This window comes from Seriola dumerili, unplaced genomic scaffold (genome assembly GCF_002260705.1).
Source record: "Seriola dumerili isolate Sdu_G_001 unplaced genomic scaffold, Sdu_1.0 BDQW01000081.1, whole genome shotgun sequence".
Lineage (NCBI taxonomy): Eukaryota > Metazoa > Chordata > Actinopteri > Carangiformes > Carangidae > Seriola > Seriola dumerili.
This window is the reverse complement of record NW_019174336.1, coordinates 3,206,526-3,223,481: the sequence shown is the minus strand read 5'-3', so window position 1 is coordinate 3,223,481 and position 16,956 is coordinate 3,206,526. Positions and strand designations below refer to the sequence as shown.

Genomic DNA, 16,956 nt, shown 5'->3' with positions numbered 1-16,956 from the left:
GTGAAAGTCAGCAATGTTTTAATGTGAGCATACAAGCATATTCTCAATTAACAAGGTTTCAACATGTCTCAACACAACTCTGTGACCAACCTGCAGGTTGACGGTAAAAATCAGCGACGAGGACATGACAACGGCAAAGGACTGGTAGTCGGACGGGGCTTCTCCGTCCTGCCCCATGGTTTGCAGGAAGGCTCCGTAGGGGATGAAGAAGATGGTGAGTGAGACGAAGATGCCGTGGAACAAGCTGATGAAGAAGTTCTTGTAGTTGAACAGTGACCCTTGCTGACCGGGCAGGTAGAGCTTAGGGAACTTCAGGCTGAGTTTGTCGTTCACATCCTGCAGTGGGAGAAGAGGAAGAAGCGGAGGAGGAGGAGGAAGATCAGTTACCAGAGTTTTGGGTGAGTATCTCTCTTATTGAACAGAGGAGAATGGAACTGGTTTCCCAACCTGGATTACATTGAATTGTTAGTTTCCAATGTTTGACATTTATCACTACAACACATGACACGCTGTGAAAAAGCAGGATCATAATGACAGTCAGAGAAAAATGAACATAAGGTTGTTTCCCACTAATATTTACTTGAATCTGCAAAAAAAAAAAAAACACTTACACAAAAAACACTTTAGTTTTAGGAAAATGTAACAAATGTACATATTTAAAAACTGAGTAATGCCGGACATCAACATATGTCTCAGCTAATTCATCATAATAATAATAATAATAATAATAATAATGATGATGATGATATATATGAACATCAAAGGCTCATTTTCTGTTGCCACCATGTAGAACTAGTTTAATACAGAGAACAGTTAAATATCGAGCAATGGTGGCCTGGAATTCATTACCACATTTCTTGACTTCAGAAAAGAATACAACATGTTTTTTTAAAGTTAAGATTGTATTTGTTTACACGAGGAATTGTAAAGAACATTATGACTTTCTTTTTTTATAAGAATTTTATGTTTAAGTTTTCTGAAATGAAAATGGATACAGGAGATATTTCATCCCATTTATTTATTTTTTTTAAATTTATCTTGTTTTTCTTTGTGACTTATTGGACTGAATTGTGGAAAGTTTTCTTTTCTCAGTTATTATGAAATGAACTTATGAAGTAGAGCTACTGTATGTATTAGAATGTGTTGGTTGCTGTGCGTCGTAGGGGTTGTGTTGTGTATTGTGAGTCCCATTGCGAGTATGAATATGGGTGATATGGGTGTGTATTGATGTATCTGTTGTCAATGAAGTATTGTTTATGAATTTAAGGGGACCCCAGGAAGAGTATCCTCTGTGGCTGATGGGGATCTCACTAAATAAATAAATAAACTTTCAGATCAATGTGTACAATTTTAATTGTGATGCAATGCATTTACAGAGAGCAAAAAATTAATAAATGACTATTAATAACCAATAATCTTCCTTCCAATGAACCTTTTTGTGTCTATGACAAAGCCGGTTTTTACCTGGTCCAGAAGTCCAACCAGTAGAACAGGTAAGCTGCTGTAACAGAGGTTGTACAGAGTGATGAACCAGTCTTCATAGGCGACCTGCAGACAGGAAAACAGTCAGTGTCACCGGTGATGAGTGTAAACTGACGCATGCCGGGATCGGGCCACAATATCAGCTGGATAAGGGACAACACTGAACAAAACTGAGCATCAGCTGCAACATCTGTCACGGTGGAAGACAACCGATGTAGCTAATTAGTTTCTGTAATGACAGTTTTAATTCAAGGATCACACTGTAACACTGTTTTTTACGTTTGTATATTTTTGACATTCGTCTTGGTTTCTGATTTTATTTTGTTAAAAAACCATCCGAACAAAAGACGACAAAAAGGATTTGAACTCAAGAGCCGCTTACTTGGCTTCTTCCTGGGCTTTCAACCACTTCAACAACTGGAGGGGCTCCAGACATACTGTAGGTCATGTGATGACAACTGAGCCAACTCCATGACAAGTGAAACAATCTCCTCCACTGACGGAGACCATGAGAGGTTGAGATTCATCATGTTGAAAGCTCCAGACAAAAGATGTAAGTGGATCTTAAGTGATGATTATTTAGACAAACTTTTTTGAGGATGTTGATGTTGTTGATCTCTCCACTTTTTCCCCTGGATACTTTGGTCTAGAGCAAAAAATGTTGATGGATGGTCCTAAACTTTACTGACCCCATTTCCTTTCCTCCAGTTTAAGATGAATTTCTTAACGATTACATGCACAAGATTGATTTATATTTGAATTATGTACATCCTCAGCCCTGTGCTGCTGCTGACCTGTGAGGAGTATCCGCTGAAGAAGGAGTACCAGAAGTGGACCAGGGTGAAGGCAAAGTTCTTGTAGAAGAAGAAACGCAGGAACTTGCACATCCGGATGTAGGACCAGCGCCCGTGCACCAGCAGGAGGCGCTGCAGGTAACGGAACTGAGCGAAGGCGTAGTCGCTGGACATGACGGCCTGCATCCCCTCCTGACCACTGATGCCTACACCGATGTCTGCAGCTGGGAGGACGGAGGACAGGGGGACAGGGGCGAGATGAGAGTAGATTCACTGGAACATGTTACAGGCAGAACGAGAGTTGTCCTTTAACCTGGACAAAGTTCATTCACGTCCTTACTTTTGATCATGTTCACGTCGTTGGCTCCGTCTCCAATGGACAACGTCACGGCTTTCTTGTACTTCTTCACCAGACTCACCACGTTGGCTTTCTGCTTCGGTGTGACACGACAGCAGATGACCGCCTCACACTCACAGGCCATGTCCACAAAGTCAATCTAGAGGAAAAAAAAAAAAACAGACATTTCACCACATTTGTTCTCATGTAAACCACCATAAGATGGAATGCCAAATGTCATAAGAAGCATTAGACATTTGGCATATTCATTATGTTAAGAGTTGAATTCATTTGGCTGTACCTGTCTCATCTCTTTCTCCCAGTCGTTCATCGGCTGTCCGTCCTGCGGGTTGCTTGGGGGTGCTCGCTTTCCTAGACGACGCAGACGCAGACGACGCCGTTTCTTCTTCTTTTCATACAGAATCTCGTTCTGAGAAAATAATTACAACAAATGATCGTGGTTGTTTCCTCCACCAACCAGCCAAGCTGCAGGAAACATGGTCACGGTGTCTCCTTCCTGAGCTACAACATTGAGTAATAGCCAGAAGTGTTTTTGCAGAACATTATGATGTCACAGTGAAGTTGACCTTTGACCATTTGGATATAAAATTAATCAGTTCCTCCTTGAATCCAGTTAGACATTAGTGCCAAATTTGAAGAAGGTCCGTCAAGGCGTTACTGAGATGTTGCGTTCGCAAGGCCAAAAATTGTGATTTGTGAGGTCACCACGACCTTGACCTTTGACCACCAAAATCTAACCAGTTCATCCTTGAGTCCGAGTGAATATTTGTTCTGTCAAGGCGTTAGTGAGATATCATGTCCACGAGAATGGGACAGACGGACGGGAAACCCGAAAACAATAAGCCTCCAGCTCCGACTGTCGCCGGCTCTGAGGCATAAAAACGTTTCCCCCGGAGGATGAAAGCTTTATTTACAGTACAGCTCCTGAATGGAACTCACCAGCCATCCTCCAGTGATGACGAGAGCGTTTTTGCCCGGCTGCCTGAAGAAAGGATCTGCAGGTTTCTGTTTGCGTCGACCGAAGGCTGCGGGCTCGTTCCTCCTGTTGGCCTGACGAATCCTCAGCTGCTCACTGGAGACAGACACACACAAACTCTTACACAGCACGGGAAGAGCCTGAAACCAGGATACTGAGGTGGAACAGCAAACAGGGAGGGATGGCTTAAACTTAGAGCAGGAAACAACAAACCTGTCTTCTAGTGCTGTCAAGTATGTTTTAGATCTTGTTTTACCTGTTTGGTAAAACCATTAACAAGTTGATCTTTGAAAACACTGGTAGTTGTAAATTCTCCGGAGTAAAAACAAGATATGTGGGGCAAGAATGCAGATAAAGAACTACTCCTTTACCACAGCCAAGAGACAGTTTATCAACTACAAAGGGGTTAAAATCAGGTCACACAATAGCACACATATGATGGTGTGAATTTTTCCTATTACAAAAAAAAAAACAATCACACTAAAATGTTCCACTACAGTGCCTAAAACTTCTGTATTGAACACATATAAACTCACATGAGGCTTCAACAGTCTGAGTAAGAGAAAACCAATTGGCGTCTTACAAAGTTCGTAAGACTGTCAAAATCCCCTTTCTGTTTCCCTGAACTGTGTTTCCTTGTTGTACGGCTGCAGAGGGACCGACCAGTGAGTCATATCTTTGAAGCCACCATGTTGGTTTGTTGAGGAAACGACTCCGCTGGTGCCTCATATTAAAAGAGCACTCCACCAGTTCTGCACTGCAGTCCTATAACATCACCAGACTTATGATTGACAGTTAAGAGAACAAGCTATATTGGCTTTTTTTTTTTTTAATTCCACACATCCTTCTTCCTTGCCATTACCCATGATGCAACTTGACCAGTGACATTTCAGGTGTGGCTCATACTGACTGATGGAGTCTCTGGCCTGGAGCAGAGATTAGTAGCGGGCTACAGAGGTGTGTGACATCACTTGAGGACATTGATGAGACTTCACACAGCTTCCTCTGGAGACACTGACGGCTTTACAGAGCTCTGTCACATATGCATTAGTACTCCAGCACCTGGAAACACACTCTGATGTGTAAAATCAGTTCCTCTTTAACTTCAGCTGAAATGATGAACGGATCACTTCACAGTCAGGAATGATTACAGCAACTAATAACTCTCAACATCCATACGGCATGTGTGTGTATGTGTTCTTTCTTCATCCCAAACAGTACACTGATGATGCGTAAAACATAAACGATGGTCGATCTTTTAATTATAGCACTGTTTTATGCTGTGACATTTTAAATCGACTCACTTGACGTCTTCTCCGTAGTGGAGCTGCATGTCGTCAGTCAGGAGCGAACAGGAATATCCGATGTTTTCCGCCGTTTCTTGGGGGGAAACATGCAAAATTGTTTTTATAAATCAAATTTGACAGTATTTAATCCAGTTTTATGCATTATTTCATTCATAAATCCCAAACCATACTTTAACCATTGCTATTTTGTCATTTAGCTTTATTGGTTCTTGTAGCCTTCCAGACACACTCTTCTCTGTAAGTCTGACGTGACGCTACCTTTCTTATCTCCAGTCAGGACCCAGATCTTGATGTCAGCCTTGGCCAGTTTGGCGATGGTCTCCGGCACTCCGTCCTGCAGTTTGTCCTCGATGGCTGTCGCCCCAATCAGCTACACAGAGGGACACGACCGGTTAGATACGACTGAGGCTCATTGTTTTTAACTGTTTATAGCAAACATACCCAGATTTATTAGAGAACGTCAAAATGGATTCCAGTTGGATTCTAGGTCAAAGAGCTGCTGACTCTGCTAAAGATCAACCAGAGCCTCTTCAAGGTCAGTGGAAAAATTGAAAACAACAAACATAGACTATACTTGATTTCTTTTTACCATCTTTCCTAATACAAAAATCTAATAAATTCATAAATTACCCCATAAAATGAAAAACATTGGTTTCCATCATTCCCAGTTTACACACTGCTGAAATATCAGCAGCATTGTTACCAAAGCTTACAACTGTTTCTACACAATTTTTGTTCTTTTGTTATTTCTACTGTTCAATGTTCATTTCATGGTTCAAGCTGCGTCCTCCTGATTCCTCCACCTGTCGGAGCCTCAACGCCACACTTTCTCAGGAGAAAATAAACATTTTCTTCTTAAGCATTAAAGTTCATTCTTCATACATGTGTCAAACTAAAGTGTAGTTGTTTTTTGTTTTTTTTTCCACTCACCATAAGGTTGTTCTCAATTTGCTCATATACACGGTCGAGGGCGGCGTCTCGGTCGGACATGGACACCTGGGCTTCTTCGTGTTTCCTGGACCAGGCCTCATACTCCTCTCTGCTGATGTCTTTGTAACACAAGCACAGCGTCCGCAAGGTCTCGTTGGCAAAGATCTGCAACGCAATAACACAGGCTGTGTTTCCTTCCACAGTAACCGCAGTGAAACACACTGGTGCAAATGAGAATAAAGCCACGTGCACTCACATCCAGAGCAGTCTGGGTAGTCTCCTTGTGTCTGGAGTTGGGGGAGAGTCGCTCATAGATGACCGTGTCTGCTCCTTTACAGTAGAGACGAATACGCCCATCAGGAAACTTCACTGGAAGACAGAGAAGACACAGAAGGAGTGTTAGAGGAGAAGAAGAGGGAGAGAAGTCACAAAAACGTCTCAAGTCTTTGGCTTGTGTTGCCTTGATGTGGGACTTCACAACAACGTGAAGTTTTAACTGTGTGTTTCAAGTCATTACTTATGTGTCTGCTCATCTGAACAGCCAAATGCACCCTTCCCACCTGCTTGCATAAGGTAACTGGCTGGTGTCATCACAGTGTATCTACTATAGAACTACAATCGCCACCTCGTGGTTGTTTCCTCCACCAACCAGCCAAGTATCAGGAAATATGGTCACAGTCTCTCCTTCCTGAGTTAAAGCATTGAATTATGAGCAGAAGTGTTTTTGCAGAACATGATGATGTCACAGTGAAGCTGACCTTTGACCCTTTCGATATAAAATGTTATCACTTCATTTTATCCTTATATACGTTTGAGTTAATTGTGTCATAATTAGTGAATGAATTTGTGAGTTATGGCTAAAAACTTGTTTTGTCTGATCAGTGTGACAGAAGTGATGAAATTGCCTCTGGGCATTCTGGATATATTGCATTCACAAGGTGAGGTCACCGTGACCTTCACCTTTGAACTTTGACCACCAAAATCAAATCAGTTCATCCTGGAGTCCAAGTGAATGTTGTTGCCAAATTTCAACAAAATCCCTCAAGGCGTTACTGAGATATTGCGTCCACGAGAACGGGATGGACGGATGGACAACCTGAAAACAATATGCCTCGGGATCTGACTGTCGTCAGTGCGGAGGCATAACAATTAAGTTGCAAGTGAAGTCACAAGTCACTATTGTATGTATAAATATATAAATCAAATAAATATTTCTGAAGAAAGAGGTGGTCATTGTAGTTTTTAACAAATGTCACTTAAATAGAAGGAACCAGTGCATTTGCTTGGGACTATTTTCTGCGGTGGATTAATTTTTACATTTGATGGCCTATTGAGTACTTTAGGTAGGAGGATGGTGAATGTGAGATTTTTACTTTGTATGCAAGAGCACAGCAGAGCTACAACTACAGAAGTATGTATGAATGTGTGTGTGTGTGTGTGTGCGTGTGCTCTTACAGATGATAGACATGCGCTTGCGGTCGGAGTTAAAGTCGAGCAACGCCAGCATTTCATACGTTGTCTCCTGCTCCATCTCCTTGATGGTGATGGTGTCCTGGGTACGAGACAGGAACACGTACCCGAAGTTCCTGGCTGCCGTCACCAGGGCGCCTTCGTCAGGAGACGCCGCCTGGTACACCAGATCACCTGAGGGAAAGATGTAATTTGAAGTGGTCATGTCTAATGCAAAACCTCCTCTTTTCTTTTTCATTGCTTCATCGCAGAGTCGTTTGATTCAATAACAGTATGAGAAATATTGTTCTCGCCCTCTTTAGGGCGTGTTAGTGTTGACTGACAGGTGCCGCAGCCTATCACAGTCACAGGGGGCTGCAGCTTACTCATGCCGCCTTCGCTCCACTCAGTAATGATTGTAGGTTTACCGTCTTTGTGCTCGACCATGACGGTGTGGCAGAGGGAGAGCAGTTTGAAGAACTCCGTAGCATCTTTGTCCTTCCTGGATCGGACGCAGGCGACCAGGGAATGATCCATGAACTGGAACTTCCTGTCAGCCTGGGGGTTCCAGCTCCAGTCCACCGGCTGATGGGAAACAGGAAAAAAAGCTTTTGAAAACTACAGTAGAAATAATCAGTAATCATTCCCGAGTGATTAAATCAATATCCCTTCTGCTGTGATGCGTTTATTTTATTATATTTTACCCTTCCTCGGTCCAGCGCCACTCCCTCAGCAGTGGTGGGGGAACCTGTGGAGAGGACACAGCAGGGTGGAGCAGTGCATTAGTGTAAAGACATATAAAGAACACATACACATGGACAGTGGTATGAAAAGGGAAAACAGAATTCAAACAGCACTTGGTATTACTGAGCAAGACGTCTGTGTAATTATCTAAGGCAGACACAGGTTTTGAATGAAGAACATTATCCACTTACATCTTTTCTCCCAAACTCAAGAAAATCCGATTAGTTTATTTTTTTGTCTCCTGCTAATTTACACAAAATCAAACATGCTTTTATTTGTTCATACCTGGACTAACTTAATGCAGCACGTTACCCCTGTCCTCGCCAACTTGCATAGGCAGCCTGTTAGAGTCACTTTGATTTGAAATGTTACTGTTTGGTTCTGCTGTATATTTCCAGGTCTGGTCACTGGGTTTGTTGCAGTGCACTGATACCCAACAGGCTACATCTTGTAACTTCTATTAAATCACTTGTAAATATATAATTTTATAAGAAAGATTTTGTGAAATGTTTCCTCTGATTTGCCATCATCATTTAATTGTCCCTGTGTTTTATCATTTATTTTTTCATTTCTTCCTTTCCTGTAAAGCTGGTTGTAACCATGTGACACACTCTGAGCTATTTACACTCAAGACAGATCTTTGTACCTGTATCTTTTGTTGCTGTTGCTCAACAGTCTGTTTGTTCTGCTCTTATCTAAACTCCACTTCTTCCCGCAACAGTGAACTATTTTCCTCAAAGGGATCATTAAAGGCTCATTCTTACACCTTTCTGATCACACAGTGCTGTCTGCCTGTACGGACAGAGCGAATACAAACCCTCTAGTTCCTGCATCAACTGAATCTGTGTCTAACATTGGTTTCATGTAAAAATCCTGAATATTTATTGATGTTATTAGTATCAACAAGGCAGCTGTCGTTGCAGTAAAAGAGCAGCAGGTGTCACTCTTTCACTTGCAGATCTCTTTTCCTCTTTCACAGGTTCAATTAGTAATTTAATTCACTAGTGCATGGCACTTATGTCGCCATAACTACAAGCTCAATACCTCCGAGCAGGGCACTAATACTGAGTCTCAGCTCGCTGTGTCTCACCTCTGTTAACTTTTTTTGCGAGCAACAACGACATTAAAATGTGAAACAGCAGTAAAATCAGAGTATGTCTGTCAGAGTGACACGACGCTCCTCAGTACCATAACTACGTCCAGCAATGGTGCACTTCTTGAACTGCATGACGTTCTGCGTCAGAGTTCCCGTCTTGTCGGAGAAGACGTACTCGATCTGACCGAGCTGCTCGTTCAGGGTGGTGGTCCGAGCCTAAAGGGTGGAGTCAGTGAGAGCTTTCTTCAAAATGATGCACAAGGAAAGAATACATAAAGTACAATACAATACAATTAAGTCCTTGTTTCACTGCAATGGGAAAAACAAGTCCATTCTTGACTTTTAGAAAAGCTGAATGGCGGCTCAAGGTCCACTTACTAGAAAATTTCAACAGCATCTCAAGGCCATTATTGGTGAATAGAGTTTGTGCACTCCACATTATATAACTTTAGTATGAAACAGCGATGATGTGATAACAAGCAGTTGTATAATACAATGCCATTCACTGATGAAGATCATGAGACATAGCTGAAAGCTTTAAAAAAAAAAAAAAAAAAACGGTTTTCGGTTTCTTTAGCTTTCAGCTGTGAGAAGTTACATCAGTAGAAAATAAAGTGCTCAGTATAATAATGCAAGTAGTTGTATCATTGATTAAAGCTATGCAAAGTAAGAAATACATGAATATAAACTTTTACAATGGAAGAAGATACAGTTGTTTTTAAAGACGTTTTAATCTCTGATAAATGTCTCTTAGTTGTGAAGTAACACTCACAAACAGTGTAAACTTTTAACACAGAGTTTCATGAAAATAGAACATAATACTTAGCAAATCATGTTAAAGTTCATCTGCAATATCTGCAGTAATCTGTTATTATGCTACAGTATGTCACCGAGTTGAAGTTTTCTGAGTCTTTATTTCTTCATATAAATAAACATAGATCACGGCTGCAGCACGGCAGTGAAACTATTATTTATCTGCTGTTCTAAAACCTGCTGTCTGGTTCAGAGTCCCATGTGCATAAGATCAAAAACTGATGAGAGACAGAAGGAGCCACGGACAATAATTATGAAAGCAGTATTAACTTACCTTGGCTGGAGTGTCTTTCTCTGCGAAATACATCTGCAGGTCCCAGTTGATGAACTTACTCTGGCCCAGACGGATCACCTCCACACTGAACACAAAGCACACAAACAGGAGATGACACACTGACAATTTATTCTGACTGTTTTTCTCGTTACTAAAGCTGAGTGAAAAAAAGTAGAGAGGAATAAGCCAATACTACAGAGAAGCTAACGACTTTGTTGTCTAGGTTAACTAGTTAAAAAGTCTTAAGGCTTCCAGTTGGAAAAAACTAAAAAAGTATGTCTTTAATTGAAGATTTAAAGCTGCACCATCAATCTCCTGACAGATGTTGTTTTCCAAACTGCCAAGAGACAGCAACGTTAAATTACCAAGACATGTTAACAACGGCTTTACCTCAAAATTGAACTGCTCTCAAAGATCAGTAGATGTTTTTGGCCTAATATTAAATGGGTCTGTCTGCTTCCTGAGAACTGTAACAATCCAATTTTACTCTCGTCTTTCTGTAGTCAAACATAACAAATATAAAACCTGACATCCCGTTTCCTCTCAAAAAGGCTGAATATCTGGACATGAGTAAGGTTGAGCTGACCTGACGTAAAGTGAAATGGGCACCATGGTGTTGAGGACGATGATGTATCCCCAGAAGCTGAGGAAGCCTCTGTGAGACGCGTCCTGGTTTTTGCCGTCGAACAAATACCAGGCCTTAGAGCCGATATCCTCGTACCAGAAGGTGTGACCGATGGCCAGACCCGCCGCCACCAGGATCAGCAGCACGAAGATCTACAGGGAGGGGAGGGGGACACACAGAGCGACTATTAAAAAAATAATTGTGTATTTTTGATAAAGATAATAAATAAATGCCAAAACATAAAATACATCACCTCAAACAAAAACACATTTAAATGACACAGACAAAAGACAATAGAAGGAGCGGCATGACATAAGACTTAAAGTGAAATACTGCCAGTGGCGTGTGTCCAGACAGTCTAGACTTTAACTCACTGTGTAAACCATGTAGTTCATCAGCTCATCGATTTTGGTTCGCTTGAACCTCGTCTTCCCGCCATTCCTCATGATCTTGGTGTCAGCACCTTCAGCAACAAGTCAAACAAGTCAAACAGTGACATTTTAAATATTATCCATCAGTCATGATTCATTTTCACTCTTCATAAATATTCTAAAATATTTCAGATTTGATCTAATGCCAGTGAGAAGTTAATGTTGGCTACAACTATACGGCTATGAATACACAACTGTTTATTTTCTTGATTAATTGATAGATCATTTATTGGTCTATAAAATTACAGAAAATAGTACAACATTTCCCAAAGTCCAAGCTGATGTCATCCTCAGTTTTGTCCAAACAACAAACCAAAACTCAGAAATATTGAGTTTACAATGACGTAAAACAGTGAAAAGCAGCAAATCCTCCCATTGGAGAAACCGGAAACACAATGTTTGACATTTTGTTTCAAAAATTATTGAAATGATCATTTGCTTATCAGGACTGTCAATAACTTTATTGGCAACTGTGGTTTGTTTCAGCCACAATATGGATCTTCCATATGCAATGAAAGAAAAAAAAAAAATCTAACAAATTTTCAACAGCTATTTTATCTGAAGACCGACTGTATCCACATCTTCAGTATGTTCTCCCAGTACCGCAACTGGGTTTTCCCCACAGGAAAATCTCATGTCAAAGCAGTGACGCAGCAGCGTTCACACCTGCGAAGATGACCAGGCCGTGACACACGTCGGTGTTTCTGATCTTGCAGCCTCGGAGCAGCATGTTGTCCAGGTCCAGAGGGTAGCGCTTCCTGTCCCACAGCATCGTCCCTATGAACTTGTCCAGACGATTGTTTGGCTCCTCGCACTCAATCAGAGCTGTGAGAGAGATGAGAGGACATGAGGAGGTCGAGGAGTAAAAACTATTAATAACAAAAGCTTTAGAGTTGTCTCTAAGTTGCTTCGGATAAAAGCTTCTGCCAAATGAGTAAATATGAGTGAATCCTGAATTATTTCAGTAAAGTTTATGACCATGTCTGTCAGTAGTTGTGATATTTTGCTCTGAAGTGTTGACCGATAACCTCAAGTACCCTCTGATCTCTACTGACCACGCTACAGCGGCACCCACCTGAACACTTATTCCTAATTGTTTAATGGCAAAGTGGAAAGACTTCTTACACAGGGTTAACTTAAAGTTACCTGTGAATTTATTGAAAACTAACTCATCTACACGTTTATAATGAAAATGGAAAATACCCCATAGTGAATACTTTAAATTTGAAAAAAAAAAAAAAAAACTAAAACTTACTTGAAAATAAATTTAAAAATGAAACATGCAACAACAAACACATCAATATTCCTGAGAATCTCTTGCATAACACACACTGGACAATGCAAACACAGACGCACTTTATCTTAATTCTTATCATCCACTGCTGCTGTTATCAGAACAAGCGTGTAATTATTATTTATTCACTGGCATTGACACAAAAGAACATTTTTTTTTTCCTCATGCTGGGGAGGAACAACAAATGTAGATATGTTCTTCATTTACTGTTGAATGTTATTATCTTTTATATATTAAAAAGGAGCTATATGCAAGTTTTGCTATTGCTACATAGCTAACATTAGCATTAGCAGCTGTTCACTTAGAAATGTTGTGATTTCAGCATCAAACTTCATTCCTTTACTAACCAACAATCGCTCCAGAGGTGCAAAGCAACACCAATGTTGACTCTTGTTTTGTTTCGATTTCTATCACTTCTTTTCTTCTACTGAAGTTTGCATGCTAACAAGCTAGCCCCAGTTGGACTGTCTCGTCACTTTCTGATACCGAGTCACTGTAGCCTCCAGTCTGTCATGAAGACAGCTGCTTAGATGTGTTATAACCTCTTGTCTTGTAAACACTGAGGCTTAAGCTCTTGGTAAGACTGGTAAGTAAACAGCTGTTAATGCTAACGTTGGCTAAATTGCAATAGCAAAACTTTCATAAAACTCCTTTAATTTCAAAATAATTTTTTTTTTTCCCCATTTACAGTTGATTCTCATTCTGACTAATCATAAGTAATTATGTAAGTAAAAATTTTATGAAAATAAACTTGGATTGTAGCTTTGAAGCATTTACCATCAAACTCAGCTAGCTTTCGCTCTTCCTGAAGTTTCTCATCCGTCACTCTTAGTCCCATCTTAAACTTCAGGTTTGTCTCTCTGCAAAAGAAAAACCAACACACAAGGAGATGGATGAGTGAACCAGAGACGGATACAAGCTCAGGAAATTTGGATTATGATGGATTTATTTATCTGCATGTTGATCAGGTTAACTCCACAATAAGAGGCCGCCTGTCTGGACAGATTTATGAATAAATGAATTCACAATTCACTACATGCAATCTACATGCCACAAAAAAGGGGAAATCCATTTCCATGCTTCGCCGTTAAATGCTTCCATTAGAGAAACATGTGCTTGTTTTATTTAAAGGCGTTTCTCACTTAACCGCAGAACGTACATAACTGGTCACATGGACGAGTTTGGCAAAAGCTCTTTACACATTTACCCTCCTCTTATCAGCGTTGACCGAATGTTTTAGAAAATGACAGATCAAACAAAAACTTCACAGAGAAAAGAACCCTGTTCCAGTTACAAAATGTCATCCACTAGTCAATTTGAATACAGCACTTGATATAGATATTACAGTTTGCATGCAAAGTAAAAACTCTTACCCGTCAAGTTCAGCTGTCTCTACGTAACACAGGCTGTTTGGGTTGGAGCTGGATAACAGCAGGATGTCGGCCTGAAGACAATAAAAAATATATACATATTAATAAAAGTGAAATTTATAACAATGTTTATTTATAACAATGAAGTACCAAAGAAAGTCACAAGAATAGGGACAAAAAGCAAGCCCCCATAACATTAACCATTACATATTTAGGTCAAGACATTAAGGTTAGGTTTAGGTAAGGTTAGGTTAAGGGTAGCGTTAGGGTTTGGATTACTGAAATACTAGTTATAGTTGAGGGCATTGTCACACAGTCCATCATCGTACCGGAATGAAGTCGTTTTTCTTCAGACGAACCACATCTCCGACCTGAATGTTCATCCACTTCGACTCTTGAAACCTGAAGCAGAGAGGACAGGTCAGTTTTTTTTTTTGTTTTTTTGTTTTATGTTGTTACCATGAATTGGAGAAACTGGAAACTGGCATTTGTCATAAAAAGTAGGCATCAGGTTTTAAAGATGGCAGATATCTTTAATTATAAATCTAACCTGCCGTCCAACAGGACCTCAGACTTCCTGTTGTTGATTTCCTTGTCCATCCTGTGTCGCGCCTTGAAAACAAATTTAAAAAGAGGACCGGGCACATGAAATAATAACTTAATATATAATTTTGTGTGTGTGTGTGTGTGTGTGAGTGAGAGAGAGAGTCAAAAGGAGAAGTCTCACCAGATCGTCCACCAGGTCTTTAATGGCAGTGATTCCCAGCACCACAACCAGAGGGATCAGCGTGGTGTACCAGGGCAGAGTGGAGATGTCTGGGATAATCTGACAGGAAAACACAAACACGTGATGGTCTTTACTGGTCTGTGTTTTACTGGACAAATGTAAATCAGAAGACAGATGTTTTGTTTATTTTAAAACGTACCTGTAAGATGAGCAGAGCCAGGAAGTAGAGGTTGGCTACTCTCTTAAACTGCTCGTACAGGTTCAGGGGGATGAAGGTGAGGACGTTGTACTTGTAGGTCTTGATGGCGTTTCCCTGCAGAAGAGAAACGCACAGCAGACACAATGATGAGCACAAAGACACGAGCACTGCAGACTGTGCACATCTTAACTGCACTGATTTTACACACATCATTTACTGGTCGTTAGGAGTGTCACTCCTCTCGTTGAAACTGCTATATAATATCCTCTGAGAGATGATGACCCTGGTGATGTCAGAACGACGCCATCGGGGTGATTTCTGCTTGGGCTTGGAGAGTACAATTTTTATAAAAAGGTAACTTGTGTTACAAACTGGATCTGTGCAATTTAACAAACGTGTGCTCACCAGGCAGGGAGGGTCAAATGAAAAGTTGTTGAGTTGTATTATGGGAAATGTAGGATGCAGTGTTTTTGAACCTGGACACATGCCAATGCCTTGATCTCTGTTGCTTTGGATTTAAGGTTCTGTTTTTAAGTTGAACTCTCACGAGTCCACTGAAAATCTGTATGTTTTGAGAATTTCATCTTTCTATGACCAGACATGTGACCTGATCTCGATACTTTTGTTAAGTACTGAAAAACTACTTTTAAAGAGGAAATCTACTGAAGGATTTCAGTGAAAGTTTAGCCAGTGATTCTTAGAAACTCTGCTTGCTGTACATTTTCCAATTATTGAAATGAAAATGGTGCCAAGGATGAAAAAGTTTAAAATAATCCAACACTTTGAGACAAACAGTAGCTGTCTGACTTGGAAGGAGGAGGGAAGAAGGGATTGGGGTTGGGGTATTGCTTTACTAATATTTCTTCGCTACAAGAAAAGAAAGAACTATCAAGAATAACTGGCTTCCAACTAAGTAATCGGTGTCCTGGGTGAGTGTGCAGGCAGCGGTCCACTTTGTGAGGACGTCAGTCATGAGACAGAGCCTGAATTGATCTCTTTTTATTCTCTCACTTACTGTTAATCTGCAACTCTAATGTACAGAACATTAATGTTTGCATTGTTAGAAACATGTTCTGGCTTCAGTCCCGCTCCTTTCATTGTGTCTAATGTGTCTGTTAGTGGGACAGAGGTCGGCTTAGCAGGATGATCGGGTTTCAGCCTCCGCAAAGAAGACAAAAAGCCTCAGGAACAAAAAACACTCCAGCGAGTTGAAGCATTTGAGCAGAAAAAGTACTTCAAATGATGTTTTTTCCCCACGTGGGGTAGACTCATAAGAAAAGAGCTGAATGATACAACAAACATATACAGAAACCAAGGAAAAGCAATGATCTAATTTTGCTCCTGCTAGTATGAAAACTTCCACTAAATCAAGTACAACAGGTACTTATCATTCATTCACATCCTTCCTCTTCATCTCACCTTTCACCTACATCTTCATTCAATTCATTGAGCAGCATTTAACACAAAATACTGTCAAAGCATTAATAGTTTGTGGCGTATTGAAACATGACCTTTACACAGCTCAGGGAGCCCTGATGGAATCAGAAATGACTCAGCAGAAAACCACCACTGAACACAGCACACTTCCTTGTTGATGTTATATATCATTTTCTTTATACAGAAAATTTTCTAATCACTTACTTTAGAAATGTTGATGAATATTGTGTGTTGACTTGGCTAAAATGCCTCAAAGATTAGTATGAGGTCAATAATCCTTACACTAAATTATGTTTGTTCAATTAAAGATAAATTCAATATTTCTGAACCGTCAGATAACCAATATAATAATATTATCTATGGTGTATTTATAGACCCTTTCCGCCAGGATTGAATACTTGAAGAGATGTTTTTGTCTTGTTAAAAGCCAAATAATTGACATTGCTTTTATTGGTTTGTATTGAACTGGTTGTGTGTTCTTCGTGTGTTCTTTGTATTTGTGCTTCTTTTTTTTTTTTTTAAGTCTACTCTATGTGCCCTTTAAATTGCCCCCTGGGGACAAATAAAGTTTATTGAAATTGAATTGTATTGTGTTTGTATGGCAGGATAAAATCTTTATCAGTATGACTTGTGAATGTAGTGCTCCTCCA

The 16,956-nt window shown here is 40.3% G+C and overlaps 1 protein-coding gene across 1 annotated transcript in view; it reads right to left on the bottom strand.

Annotated features, from left to right (window-relative positions):
- atp8b1 (ATPase phospholipid transporting 8B1) overlaps positions 1–16,956 on the bottom strand; it is a 35,352-nt gene that overhangs the window by 3,518 nt on the left and 14,878 nt on the right. Inside the window, exons 4-27 of the mRNA XM_022744564.1 lie at positions 14,870–14,983; positions 14,671–14,769; positions 14,494–14,555; positions 14,273–14,345; positions 13,947–14,017; positions 13,351–13,433; positions 11,946–12,104; positions 11,223–11,311; positions 10,810–11,000; positions 10,224–10,308; positions 9,229–9,352; positions 8,001–8,044; positions 7,725–7,881; positions 7,303–7,491; positions 6,104–6,216; positions 5,848–6,012; positions 5,176–5,287; positions 4,915–4,990; positions 3,574–3,706; positions 2,915–3,043; positions 2,617–2,773; positions 2,277–2,500; positions 1,465–1,548; positions 91–336 (exon numbers count right to left, since the gene is read on the bottom strand). Coding sequence (XP_022600285.1) covers positions 91–336; positions 1,465–1,548; positions 2,277–2,500; positions 2,617–2,773; positions 2,915–3,043; positions 3,574–3,706; positions 4,915–4,990; positions 5,176–5,287; positions 5,848–6,012; positions 6,104–6,216; positions 7,303–7,491; positions 7,725–7,881; positions 8,001–8,044; positions 9,229–9,352; positions 10,224–10,308; positions 10,810–11,000; positions 11,223–11,311; positions 11,946–12,104; positions 13,351–13,433; positions 13,947–14,017; positions 14,273–14,345; positions 14,494–14,555; positions 14,671–14,769; positions 14,870–14,983 — 2,979 coding nt within the window. The remainder of the gene's footprint in view (positions 1–90; positions 337–1,464; positions 1,549–2,276; positions 2,501–2,616; positions 2,774–2,914; positions 3,044–3,573; positions 3,707–4,914; positions 4,991–5,175; positions 5,288–5,847; positions 6,013–6,103; positions 6,217–7,302; positions 7,492–7,724; positions 7,882–8,000; positions 8,045–9,228; positions 9,353–10,223; positions 10,309–10,809; positions 11,001–11,222; positions 11,312–11,945; positions 12,105–13,350; positions 13,434–13,946; positions 14,018–14,272; positions 14,346–14,493; positions 14,556–14,670; positions 14,770–14,869; positions 14,984–16,956) is intronic.